This window comes from Haliotis asinina, chromosome 8, assembly GCF_037392515.1.
Source record: "Haliotis asinina isolate JCU_RB_2024 chromosome 8, JCU_Hal_asi_v2, whole genome shotgun sequence".
NCBI classification, from domain to species: domain Eukaryota; kingdom Metazoa; phylum Mollusca; class Gastropoda; order Lepetellida; family Haliotidae; genus Haliotis; species Haliotis asinina.
The window spans coordinates 52388757-52401671 of NC_090287.1; the positions used below are offsets into that span (position 1 = coordinate 52388757).

At 42.0% G+C, this 12915-nt stretch overlaps 2 protein-coding genes across 4 annotated transcripts in view; both read right to left on the reverse strand.

Moving 5' to 3' along the window:
- LOC137293422 (alpha-actinin, sarcomeric-like) overlaps positions 1 to 12915 on the reverse strand; it is a 63807-nt gene that overhangs the window by 8467 nt on the left and 42425 nt on the right. For 2 of the 3 annotated variants that reach the window (XM_067823951.1, XM_067823949.1), the window contains exon 23: positions 11111 to 12744. In XM_067823951.1, coding sequence (XP_067680052.1) covers positions 12586 to 12744 — 159 coding nt within the window. In that variant the 3' untranslated portion in view covers positions 11111 to 12585. Of the gene's footprint in view, positions 1 to 11110; positions 12745 to 12915 lie in introns of those variants that run through there. The other variant, XR_010957481.1, reaches the window with a different exon arrangement.
- Positions 1305 to 7672, reverse strand: LOC137295293 (octapeptide-repeat protein T2-like). Its single transcript, XM_067826607.1, has 2 exons — positions 7614 to 7672; positions 1305 to 1677 (listed from the first exon to the last, which is right to left on the reverse strand). Exons 1-2 carry the CDS (start codon positions 7670 to 7672, stop codon positions 1305 to 1307), a joined length of 432 nt encoding a protein of 143 aa, XP_067682708.1.

Below are 12915 nucleotides of genomic sequence, written 5' to 3' on the forward strand. Positions count from 1 at the left end.
AAGAAGATCCACCCCACAACTTGATGATGGTTTTTTCATGCAATAGTCCTCAAAAACTTTCCCAGGGGTTATGTCTTGTTTGGCCCTGGTAAGAGTACCCCAGAAAGAGATGTCTCGCAGGGGTAGTCATGCGGATTCACATGCGTAATGTAAAATACTGTCTATTTGTGAATATTGGAAACTAAATGAATGGGAAAGTATGTCTGTGTTAGTTGTTTGTGTATATATAGAGGTTTACTCGAATACTCATCTCATTGAGATCCCAAACAAGACAGGAATAAAAGCTTGTTTTCGAGAATTATGGCTAGGTACGTGTTGAAACATTATGAAGTTTTAAGGTTCATGTTAATGATTCCAAAAGACATCTTAGAGATGGACAGAGAACAATTCTTGCTGTCAATGGTATTATAAATAGGTTATGAAAGGGAAAATTCCCGTGACTCAGTATGAAAGACTGAAGGAAAATGATAGAAATAAGACTAGTTCCAAAGACTAGTTCACCCTCTGCGGACGACATACAGTATTTGGAAGAGACTTTTCTCCAGTTTCATGCCCATCGTAGCATTTGTTTTGAAACCACAGTTTGTCAAGGCACTTAGAAATGAGGCTATTCAAAATACCTGGTTGTTAAATAGAGCACTGTCCATTTGCTACGGCTTAGTTTGCCATTCATGCATGACAAGGCAAGAAACAAAATGTTAGTGATGCTGGAAGCCATACCAAGCCATGAAAAGTCAGTTAAGGTATAAAGGGCCACAAAGGCAATCTCGCTTCATTTAGTCGTCGATCAGTGACAGTGACACATCACCTCAATTCGATCCTGTGTTCATCATGAATAATCCACAATACAAACTCTATGTATCCGATGCTGAAAAATGGACCCAATTTTACATACTCAGAGTTGAAAGGAAAGGAGACCCTTATCATTCCATTATACGAGGAGGAGAAAATCTGCTATGATATCTGTGGTTTGGTATTTGGAACTGTATGATCCAGAGTGGAAGAAAATTAAACAAAATCCAGAAACTTTAGAACAGCCTAAGATGGCTTTTGTTACTCCAACTCAGCAAGTGGTCGAACAGGCCAAGGCTCTTATTCAGATGCAGAAGAAAGGGGGATCTAAAGGCGATACAATGCTATCCCAGAGTTCCATGAAGAAAAGCAGCTAGTAGACAGGTTCCCATCCATTAGACCATGCAGTCAACAATGTCTCCCTTGTGCTATCAGTCTTTTTCAAGGACAGACAATACACTGAGACAGACGACAGAAACATCAACAACCCTCTCCTCCTCCTCTTCCTCCCTCTACTCCTTGTCTCCTCCTCCTCTTCCTCCCTCTCCTCCTTGTCTCCTCTTCGTCTCCACCGCTTCCTCCCTCTCCTTCTTGTCTCCTCCTCCTCTACCTCCTCTCCTCCTCTTCCTCCCTCTCCTCCTCGTTTCCTCCTTCTCTTCCCCCTCTCCTCCTTGTGTCCTCTTTCTCCCTCTCCTACTCCTCTCCTTCTCTTCCTCCTGTCCTCCTTGCCTCCTTCTCTTACTCCCGATCCTCCTCTTCATCCCTCTCCTCCTCTTCCTTTCTCTCCTCCTTGTCTCCTCCTCCTCTTCCTCCCTCCCCTCCTCCCTCTCCTTCTCCTTTTCCTCCTTGCCCCTCCTCCTCTTCCTCCCTCTCCTCCTTCTCCTCCTTCTCAGCAGCAGCAGACACAGTCACCAGTGCAGTCGCAGCAGCAACATGGGTGATGAATTTAGACTCTTACACCCATTTACCATGATCGTCTCAGGGCCAACCTCCTGTGGGAAAACCTACTTAGTAAAGCAGCTTTTAGAATGGATGAACATTAAACCTTATCCCAAAGGTATTATATGACTTTACAAACGATGGCAGCCATTGTATAACCACATTCAAACTCTATCTTGAATTTCATCAAGGCACTCCTTCTGACCTCAAAAAGGATGAGTTCTTGAACCCCAGTGTTGTACTTAATGTCTATGGACATTTACTGATCCATGAAGTGGTTGAACACACACTTCTCAAGTAGCGCGCAAAATCAGCTCACCTTTACAGACTGGATATCTTCAAGAGAATTGTATCGTCACACAAAGCGATGTGAATTTGGCAGTGTCAGATGGTGTGTGATGTCAAATGGTGTTTAATGAACCTTTTATAGTCTTATGTAAAACCAGATTAAACTGGTTTAAACGTTCCAGAATGTTCTCTGTGAGCATGACCTGACACGTCCTGAGGTCATTCTTATAGACAATGCCTTATAAGCTTACCTAATGTGGTCAGCCACCTTGCAAAACTTACTCTGTGAACGTGACCTGATGTCAATCTGGACCCGAAATTAATGAGTCACTGGTTCCAGCAGGTTCTACATCATTGTGATCAGGGGCTGACCTTCATTATGGGGTCAGCTACCCTGAACAAAGGGGTGACAATTAGGGGTGTTTAATTAGGTCAACCAGGTGCTTTATTAAAACTTCAAGATGGCTGACTTTTCTGCTCAAGTAGCAGGTATACAGCAGCAATACATCGGGGCCTAGATCTTCGACATGAAGTTAATGTTAATGTATGGCACTTAAGACTGTCTTAGTGTCAAGAGAGCTTCGAAAATCTAGACCCTGGAGTGTTGAGTTGCGTTTTTTTTCAGGTAAAGTGGGCACTGGCCCATTACACAGGTACTGCATGTGATTAAGTACAATTGTAACTTGGACGCTGATCTTTTCAATAGTTTGACCAAATGACTGAAATTTGACTGTGGCATATATAATGCACATGTATACTGAATGCCACCCAAAACGGATGTGGTATCTGTTGTCCTAGAACTTAAAAAGTTCCATTGAAGGTTTTCTTCCTGCGTGCGATACAGAGGATGTAGGGATAAGAGGCTGTAATGCTGACCCATTTCGAGTTCGAATCCCTTTTGTATTATACCAGATGTTGAGGATAATTTCACTTTTACCTCATGTGCCCATTTCACATGTTTCCAGGTCGTGAGAAAATGATGTTATTATTTTACTCCACTAATCATTAAATATGTAAAAAGCTAACAAAATATACATTTCTTGCTACTAAGAAACGTGGTTCATTTTCCAAAGGGATATCTGTGAAATGATATCTTAGTCACACTAATATTCGTTCTCTTCCCACAATAGTCACTTGTCATATCTTCCTACGGTCTTGGGAAAACTAGAACCTCTTCCAAAGCGTGATACGCAAATGTCATCTACCCAGAACTCTTCTTTTATCTTCTTTTTGAGAGGCATTTAGAAGCTGGACCAACATGAAAACATGACAATTTTATGGATTACAACTTCTGTTTATTCTTTACATGACGTTACAAAGCTGATTCTTGCTCCTGGCACCCTTAAAGAGCACCCACCTCGTGGTGGGTGCTGGGTAAAGCCAAAGGCTCTTCGCCTGTGTGGACCCGCGGTCAAATAGGTTCACAGCATCCCATTTTTTGTTGTAAGAGGCAACCAAATTGGTCAACCTGTCTGCTGTGGGTTGCATCCAAGTGTTGGCAGAGGAAGGGAGTCTAATGGTTGTGGATGATGGAACCAGCAATAATCCAATACACCACTTCAGACCTAAATTTGCCTAAACGAGTGGTAGAGCAGGCCCAATTCTACCAATCGGCTGGCCATGCCGTGTGCTGTGCATGGAATATTTATACAAAATTTGGTATAACATAACATACGTTTTGCGTGTTCAAAATGTAAACTGATACCCTGTCAAAACCAATCAGCTGTGGACATCGATTTACAGAAGGTGGTGGCTCATGGACCAATGTGGTGATGCTGACCTATGATATCTCTGATGTCTCCAGTTGACTGTCATAGACCGAACCATCCTGACCTTTCATGTGGTAGACAGTTGCAGCATCTCATGTCAAATTCGCTGGAGTAAAACATCCCCTTATCCTCAGTCTTTCCAGCTCAGAGATCCGCTGCAACATAATGTCCTTCCTGACATTCCATGTTGGGTGGGGAGAGGGAGTGACCGCCGCATTCCTTATGATATGGCTTCCCAACACCCCGGTTCAAAATGAAGACATATGGATTCTGCCAATTACCCGTCCTACTGAAATTAAAATAGTTTGCTGTCTCAGCACACAAACCACTAAACATGTGTAGAGGCATCGTACATGACAGAGCTCGATGCCTGTCTGACATTACCGAGGAACAAATTGTCCAGCAACTCACCAAGCAGTGTGTCACAGCTGTAAAGAGATTCACGGTCAAGAAAGATGATGTGGTTCAACCTACAAACACGTACCTCTTTTCCTTCACACGATCAAAACCTGAATCGATTAAACTTGGTTCAAGTAACATAGGTGTAGAGCAGTACATACTCAACCCACTCCTGTGCTACAACTGCCAAAGGTTTGGACATGAATCCAAGTGCTGTTTGTTACCGCTGTGGTGACAAGCATGAGGGCAATGATTGTACTAAGGAAGTGAAGTGCACAAACTGTGGTGGTAAGCATATGGCCACATCAAGGTCTAGTCCAGTGTGGCAACTTAAATCAGAGATCCTAAAGATCAAACACAAAGAAGTCTCCTTTCATGAAGTAAAGAAGAGCGTTGCAAGTTTAACTGTAACCCCTTCAATCATCTCATACTCCTCTGCCGTCTCCCATCCTCCTACTATTACTGCAACAACCTCATGCCACACCGATTTGACATGCGTCACATCTCAACCGATTTGTCTCCAGAACCAAAAGTCAAAACCAATGAATCTCAAACACCACAGCCAACACCAGAGTGTGAAACAGAAACTGCGCACCTAAGAGGGAAAGAAAACAAACTACAGAAACTGAGGCAGCTTGAGCAACTACCACACACCACCCCTCCCCTGGGGATCCCCGTCAAGGTCATAACTCCTTTGCACCTCTGGATTAGGAGTTTGTCAAACGCTTCCTCACGGTCCTGTGACAGTGGAAACACCACGAATCCATGAAACATGATTCAGTGGACTTACACAGGACTTGAATTGTTAACGTTATTGGTCCAAGATTTTAAACCATTTGCGTTTTGTCTCCAAGAAACCTATCTAAGAAAAACTGATTAATTTGACATCCGTTGGTACAGTTTCTACCACTCCTTTTACCCTCCTGGTGTTGAAGCGACAGGAGGCACTCATATCCTGGTCAGGCAGGACATCCCCGACAGCCCTGTTTCACTAAACACCAACCTAAAAACTGTTGCAGTGACTCTGAACATGGGGTTTACACTATGTTCACTCTATCTTCCTCCATCCTCAACTGTCCGCCTATCAGATCTTCAGAACTTGTACAATCAACTCCCGAAGCCCTGTATAATCATGGGCAACATGAACGATCATAACCCCTAAGGGGAAGTACTGATACAAACAACAAGGGAAAGGTCCTAGAAGATTTTCTCTCCATATAATGATTTTTGCATCACCAACGATGCTTCATCCTGCCACTGGAACTTACTCGTTTTTGATCTATCACTTAGAAATTCTATTCTACTAAACGAGTTTGAATGGTCGGTCCATGGTGACCCTAGTGGAAGCACCCACTTCCCAACAATTCTTACTCCTATCAATCCCGTGGATGATCCACCTTCAGCAAGGTGGAATTTTACTATGGCAAATTTGCCATTGTTCCAAACCCTATATTCTGAAAACCCTAAACCTGACAATTTCAGGAATGTTCCCTATCCCATGGAACTATTTCCAGACGTCCTGAATGCCATCGGAGACAAAAGTCCTCTGCAAACCTACACATACACAAACCATGGTTTGATACAAACTGCAAACAAGCCAGAAAAAATAGGAAGAAGGCAGAAAAATATATCCGACAGCATCCAAATGCTGTTACAATGACAAGGGCCAGGGCCAGACTTACCTTTAAGCAAACTAAACGCAGGTCATGGAGGAAATATGTGCCCATATCACCTCCCGCACATTCATCAGCTCCCGCACATCCATGTCCAAAGTGTGAAACATGATACAAAAGATTAAAGGCAAAGGATTCAAAGCTAATGTTCTCCACCTCAAACATGGTGACTCCCTTTTCACCAATAAAGTTGAAATTGCAAACACATTTGGCAAACCTTTGGCAAATCACCTCTCCACATCAAACTGTATCCCTCGGTTCCAGAAATACCAAACCCAACAAGAAAAGAAATCAGTCAATTTTGTACTCTGATAATGGCAATGATTACAATGATACATTTTCGCTCCATGAATTACTGATATTCATTATCAGCTTCTAAAGCACCTCCTTGATACAAGCTTGGAAACTAACATTTCTTTTTACCAAAACCTGGCCATGATCATACTGATCCCTCAAACTACCGTCCTATATCACTTACTGGCTGTGTTTGTAAAACCATGGAATGCATGGTCAACAATCGATTATTCTGTGGTACTTGTAGACCAATAATCTTCTCATTGACCCCAAATGTAGTTTCTGAAAGAACCAAAGTACCATTGACCATCTAGTGAGTCTGGAATGATTCATAAATATTCCATTGTCAACAAACAACATGCTATATCTATCTTTTTTGACTTAGAGAAAGCATATGTTACAACGTGGAAACATGGTATCTGAAAATATCTACATGAATTTAGGATTGAGGGGCAGATTACCGAAATTCATATCCCAGTGTTTAAACAGCTGAAAATTTCAAGTACGGATGGCTTCCACATTGTCTGACTATTACCAAGAAGACCAGGGCGTCCCTCAAGACAGCATCCTGTCTGCTACCCTTTTCAGCACCAAAATTAACAGCCTCACTAAAGTTTTAAATAGTTGTGTTGATGGGGTCCTTTTCGTAGATGACTTCAATATTTCATGCCGTGGTGAGAATATGCATGCAACAGAAAGTCACCCACAACTCAGCTCTTAATAAAATCCAAAACTGGGCCAATGATAATGGCTTTAAGTTTTCGAAAACCAAAACAAACTGAATTCACTTTTGCTGTAAATCAAACCACACAAGGATCCCGACCTGTCTGTCAACCTATGAACGTTGTAGAAGAAGCCAAATTCCTGGGAATCATATTCGACCCTCACTTGACATTCTTGCCACACATAAAATATTTGAAAACGAAGTGTTTAAAGGCCATCGACTTACTAACAGTGGTTTTAAATACAGAGTACGGGAGGGGATAAAAGTACCCTCTTTCACCTGTGCAGATCACTGTTTCGTTCTAAAGTGGATTATGGCTCCATTGTCTATGGTGGAGCCTGCAAGAGCAATCTAAAAACTTAGATTCTGTCCACCATCAAGGCCTTAGGCTCTGTCTTGGAGCCTTTTGGACCTCTCTGGGAGACAGTCTATGGGAGGAGGCCAATGAACCCTCCCTTGAACAACGCCACATTAAACTTGCACCACAGTATAACACTAAATTGTGTTTTCAGCACTCTATATGATAATCTCTTCTCTAAAGTGCCAAGCCTGGTTCCATCACATGGAATCGGAGTTCCAAACCACATATCTGCATCCAAAATTTATGTTGATCTCATAGCACCTCACCTTACCTTACCTGGCAGATGGTAAAGCCACAGATCGACCTTACCCTCACCAAACTCAAAAAGTCAGAAACAAACCTTTTGGTGTTCCAACAGGAATACAATCAGCTACGTTCCAAGTGTAAAACCTGTAGATTCACTCTCACAGACGGACCCAAAGATGATGGCCATGTTGCCAGTGCTACTATCATTGGATCAATTACTGTCTCCTCCAGAATCCCAGACAACAGTTCCATCTTCACTGCTGAAGCCAAAGCTATCTTCACAGCTTTGACCTATACTAAACACCAGAACACTCAAAAAACTTCACCGTTTTTCATAGTCATTATCTTGCCTTCAAGCACTTCAGAATGTTACTTCGAGCTACTCTGTACTAAATATTTTAGAACTTTATAACGATGTTTCTACTGGCCAGTGTGACATCGTCCTATGCTGGTTGCCAGGTCATGTCGGCATAGCAGGTAACACAAAGGCCGATGATGCAGCAATATTCCAGCTATATGCCGGCGGTCTGAAAATAATCGAGTCTGGACCAGACAACCCAGTGATCAACAACATGAGCATCGATCTGCCTAATTGGCAACCGATGACATGTGTCAACCAAGTCAGTGAGCCTGACCACCCGATCCCGTTAGTCGCATTTTACGACAAGCATAGTCGCCTTTTACGACAAGCATAATCGCCTTTTACGACAAGCATAGTCGCCTTTTACGACAAGCATAGTCGCCTTTTATGGCAAACATGGGTTGCTGAATAGAACACTGTCAACGACAAGAACGAAAAACAAGGGTGCTGAGACACACAAACACCATGCTGCATTGGAAGTCTGTCTTACACATACAGTTGGCTGTTGTGTTTGGGCGTTGGCATCACACATGGTGCTCGAGTTTTCAGAACCCATGTTTTTCGAAGTTTTGGACAATGTTTCATTTCACTCAAATTCAACGAATATTGATTCGATTGGTTCACTGTTGTTTAAAGTGCCCACTAAGCGAAGAAATGGTTGCATTTACCTTATGTTGTAAATGATCTCACCATCTTCAAGTTGATACATGACTATAAAACTTTAGAGTGTTCCCATACTTTTCGTTTGTAGTATATATTATCGTTCCTCGGTGTAGTAAGGTTCCTCATAGGCATAATAAGAACAATATATATGCTTCATCAAGATCTGTATGAAGTATTGCCTTAATTTATTACGTAATTATGTCTGTTTTGCATTATGGATTTGGAAATCTAAAAGTGTCGCATATGTTCAACACTTTGACTGTATGCTAAACATATAAGTGCATTCAAATTTCACAAAATGTACATCGCTGCCATACGCAACATGCGAAGTGTATTGCTTCACGTGGGCAAATTTCGTGGATGTTACAAGAAACCACGAAAGTCAATGATGGACGAACATAATATGGGATAGGAAAAGCAGCTGGCCAGAGATGTGGTCTTTATTTTATATTTTGCTATGCCCCTACCGCCTTGGGCGTCTGTAGTAGCCAAATGTAGATATGGAGATGAGATCATGATATATATTACTCATATGGCGAATCATAACCATGTGCCGATATCACTTTTGCCTAGAAATTATTGTTGCGGTATCTAATAAGCAACTTGACATGAACGGATGACGTCTTGAGATTCTGAAAGGGCTGTATCATCTCCGGGGTTGTCGATCTGAATGGTGACGGTCCATGTCGCCACTTTGGGCCGTTTATAATTTATGGGTGGGATGGGTGAGGTGGGTGAGGGTAAGATGATTTTTATGGAGTTGCATGTACAAATTAAGCAACCCCACTGGTTGTCATGTACAAATTCAGTGCAGCTGTGATGTTTGTCTTTTTATCGAATCACGTGCATATCTAATATTAATATTCCGTGCACCAAACTACTCGTACAAACAAACACAATATAAATTGTATACATGTATGTTCAAATGCGGTCGTTTTGTTACGGTCATAAACGTCTAATTAATGGTCGTTAGTGTTGGGGCACTTACAATCATTACGTATTTGGTTGGTTCCACAAGAAACCAAGGACAAACATCTGCGGTTTCACAGTCTATAAATGAACATGGGAGAGGCAAGGTTACTCTGACCTTCACCTTTCAACAGTAGATTGGGTAACAAGATTTCGGGTCAGGTATCTGTTTCGAATATTACCAAAGAATTCTTTCTGTTTCACTGTTGTTTCATGATTAAGAATGTCTGCCAATGTTCCTGGACATCTTCCTATATTGTGATCTGTCTGAAGACATCTGCCAGTGTCGTTGTCTGTTTAAGGACATCTATCAGTGTTGTCTGTTTAGGGATGTATGCCAATGTTGTCGTCTGTTTAGGGACATCTGGCAATACTGTCGTCTGTGTAAGGATGTCTGCAAATGTTGTCTGTTTAACATTGCCAATGTTGTTGCGTCTGTCAGTGTTGTATGTCTAAGGATGTCTGCCAATGATGTCTTTAGTTAAGGACATCTGCAAATGTTTACGTACATCTGTGTATGTTGCATGTCTAAGGATGTCCGTCACAGTTCTATGTTTACGAATGTCTGCCAGTGTTGTCGGCTGTTTAAGGACATCTGTGAATGTTGTTGTCTGCTTGGGGATGTCTGTCAATATTTTCTGTTTAACGATATATGCCAATGTTGTTGTCGCGCTCACTTTCATTCACTCATTTATATTTACCCTCATTCATCCCCTTCCAATTGTCCGGACCAGTACCTGCGTGCATGGGCCCAAGCACGTGTGCACGCACGCACGCACACACAGACGTGCATGCCTGGTTAAAACAAATTCAGTAACCACCAAAGTGAAAAATGAACCATAATTTATACCACCTGACACCATTACGCATGTTGCCTTCAAGAAAAACAAATGAGTGTGTGGGTATGGAAAATTCAAGCTACCAGTTTTGTTTGTTGTTCTTGTTAGCAAGTCTGCACGTACTGTATGCTTTCTCCTTTCACTACATATTGAAGCGTCCTGGAACACCCTGCCCTTCCCCCTTGTACCTATATGAGGTTTACATGTATTTACTGTATACATTGTCTGTATATATTTATACTGTATGTTTGCTCATGCACAGACACGACACGTTTTAATGTATTTAGACCACTATTTGTTTAAAGAGACTGTGCTTACTTATGACGTATTACTGACCGCTAGTATATTCACAACACAGCTATCTTGTAGTACGTGTAGGAATATATACTTGTGTTTATGATGGGTACGTTGTTCTGTTTCTGGTTTATTGAAAAACCGATGGTTTCACTGTTTTCACTTGCGAACCACATCTAAATGAAACCACTGGACCAAAACAGCATCTGATGTCTATGAGACTATGGTGCAGGCCTGCCACATTTGCACAGTTGACACCGCACCAACCAATAAGTGAAAGTTCTCAAGACATTCCCTTAATGGAACAGGCCCAGGGACTAAAATAAGCCCATGCAATGACTAAGCCTTGGTCAAGATAAGAAAAAGTTGTAGGTTGTCAGTTGTCTTGTTTACAGTATGTATCCATCAACATTTCTGCATGAAACATCCAGAGTTTTTGGATGATCCTCTTAAGAAATCCACAGCTGCTGGTCCTGAGAGACAAAGAACAGGAGTCATGTTGTTGTAAAGAGGTAAGACTTTTATTGGGCAGTATCTAATCAGTAGACATGAAGGTAGCGCGCGAAAGAAACTACATGTCAAGCTGGGGTGATATGTCGCTGGTCGGCGGTCAGCAGTAGGTCCTTTACATCACTACTCTGTTCACTCGACCAGTCTTAGCACAAGGTGCTAAATTTTGATTTCTTTTTCATGGTGTAATATCAAAATCTACAGATCATGGCTGCAAATGTTTTGATTACCTTAATAACACCTTGACGTGAGTAGATTAATGTACAAATCTGTATAAAGATTAGTAGTGTATTTGTTAATGACATGGCCCAGCTTATATGCAACAATGCATCTTTAAAATATATGGCTTGTGGCAATGTGTTATACAAAGTGTATCTATAAAGAAAATATTTTCAAATCACATTTTATGAGAGTTATGCTTGGAAGATCACGAAGGAGCAAACAAAGACATGAATTATATTTGATAAATCTTATGAATACATCAAGCAGCTATGTCCAGATAGTTGAACTGAACCTGTCTTCAAGGTTACTCTGCTGGGTTATGATAAATACACACATACCAGGTATAAGCACTTCTCAGTCCCATTGTGAGAAATCAGTCATTTAGCACGGTATGCCAACCAAACACATTAAATAATATCTATGTAACTAGATACAGCTCATGTTTAAAATATTACATCAACATCCCCACAAAGTAAGGGTTGGCAGACTGGAGGCCAGGTCCGCCTATAAAATCATCTGTCCAACAGGAAACCAGAAAATTGAAAATACTCTTACAGCAAACCGTACACATGGACATGATGGACTTTTTATACACATACTCTCCCCCATCCCCACCCTCCCTGCCCCTCCCCCCTCCCTACGCTGGCATGGCAGTGTTATGTACGTACACTCACAAAATACTTGCTAGATCTACGTCTATGTTGGTATTAATACCATACACAGCGGAACCATTGTGGCACGGCTGCTTCACAGAACGCCAAACAAAGCCTCTACGCCATCTCAACCTGTATATTGCCTCAGTAGTCATGCTCACAAAAATATCAGATGGGTATGCATAGCATTCAACGTGATGTGTAAAAATTTCAGCTTTTTGTAAAAATATAAGCCATGTATCATCCAGGAAGCATTGTTAAATATGCAGCATAGACCAAGGCATGGGGACTACTTTGTGAAGTAGACAAGTTTATATCCCATGATAACTGGCTACGTACTGGAGACCACGCTCACTTGCTCCAAACGGAGACTACAGTTTGGGGTCTACAGCAGTGACCAGGAGCATGCACAACAGAAGAGGGTCGGTCGGTCGGTTGGACGATGGCGTTAGTCGCAACTACAGTATAATTGATACTGATCACACGGAGACACTCCTCACATACAAATTAGGGTGGGCTAAACTGCACACCACTGCCTGGCTATGCTGCACACTCAGAGTAGTGTCCCCTGGTTGCCGCTGACCACTGTCTAGAGGTCGCTCTCACCGTACAGGGCTGTGGAGAAGGACATGTAGTCGAGGGCGCCGGGGACAGCATCGCGGCCGGTGTAGGGGGCCATACGCTGGATGCAATATTCTGCTTGATCTGGGGGAAGCTCCTGGCGCAGGATCTGAGCAGTGATGTACGGCTGGAAGAGGCAGAAATCTTGTTAGCATAAAGGTAAACTTCATTCATTTTGTATTCAAACACAAAAGTGACACTTCAATAACTCACGGTTTCCAACTTCATAACCAGTTTAATCAAGTAGATTATGAACATTCAATATTTAACCACTACTAGTAAACATTCAATATTCAAC

Excerpts from the sequence above, each read along its gene's own strand:
- LOC137295293 (XM_067826607.1), bottom strand. The coding sequence starts at position 7,672 with ATGGCCATCATCTTTGGGTCCGTCTGTGAGAGTGAATCTACAGGTTTT. Across the intron at positions 1,678-7,613 it reads ACAGGTTTTACACTTGGAAC|GAGGAGAAGGAGGAGAGGGA; the intron begins GTAGCTGATTGT and ends GCTGCTGAGAAG.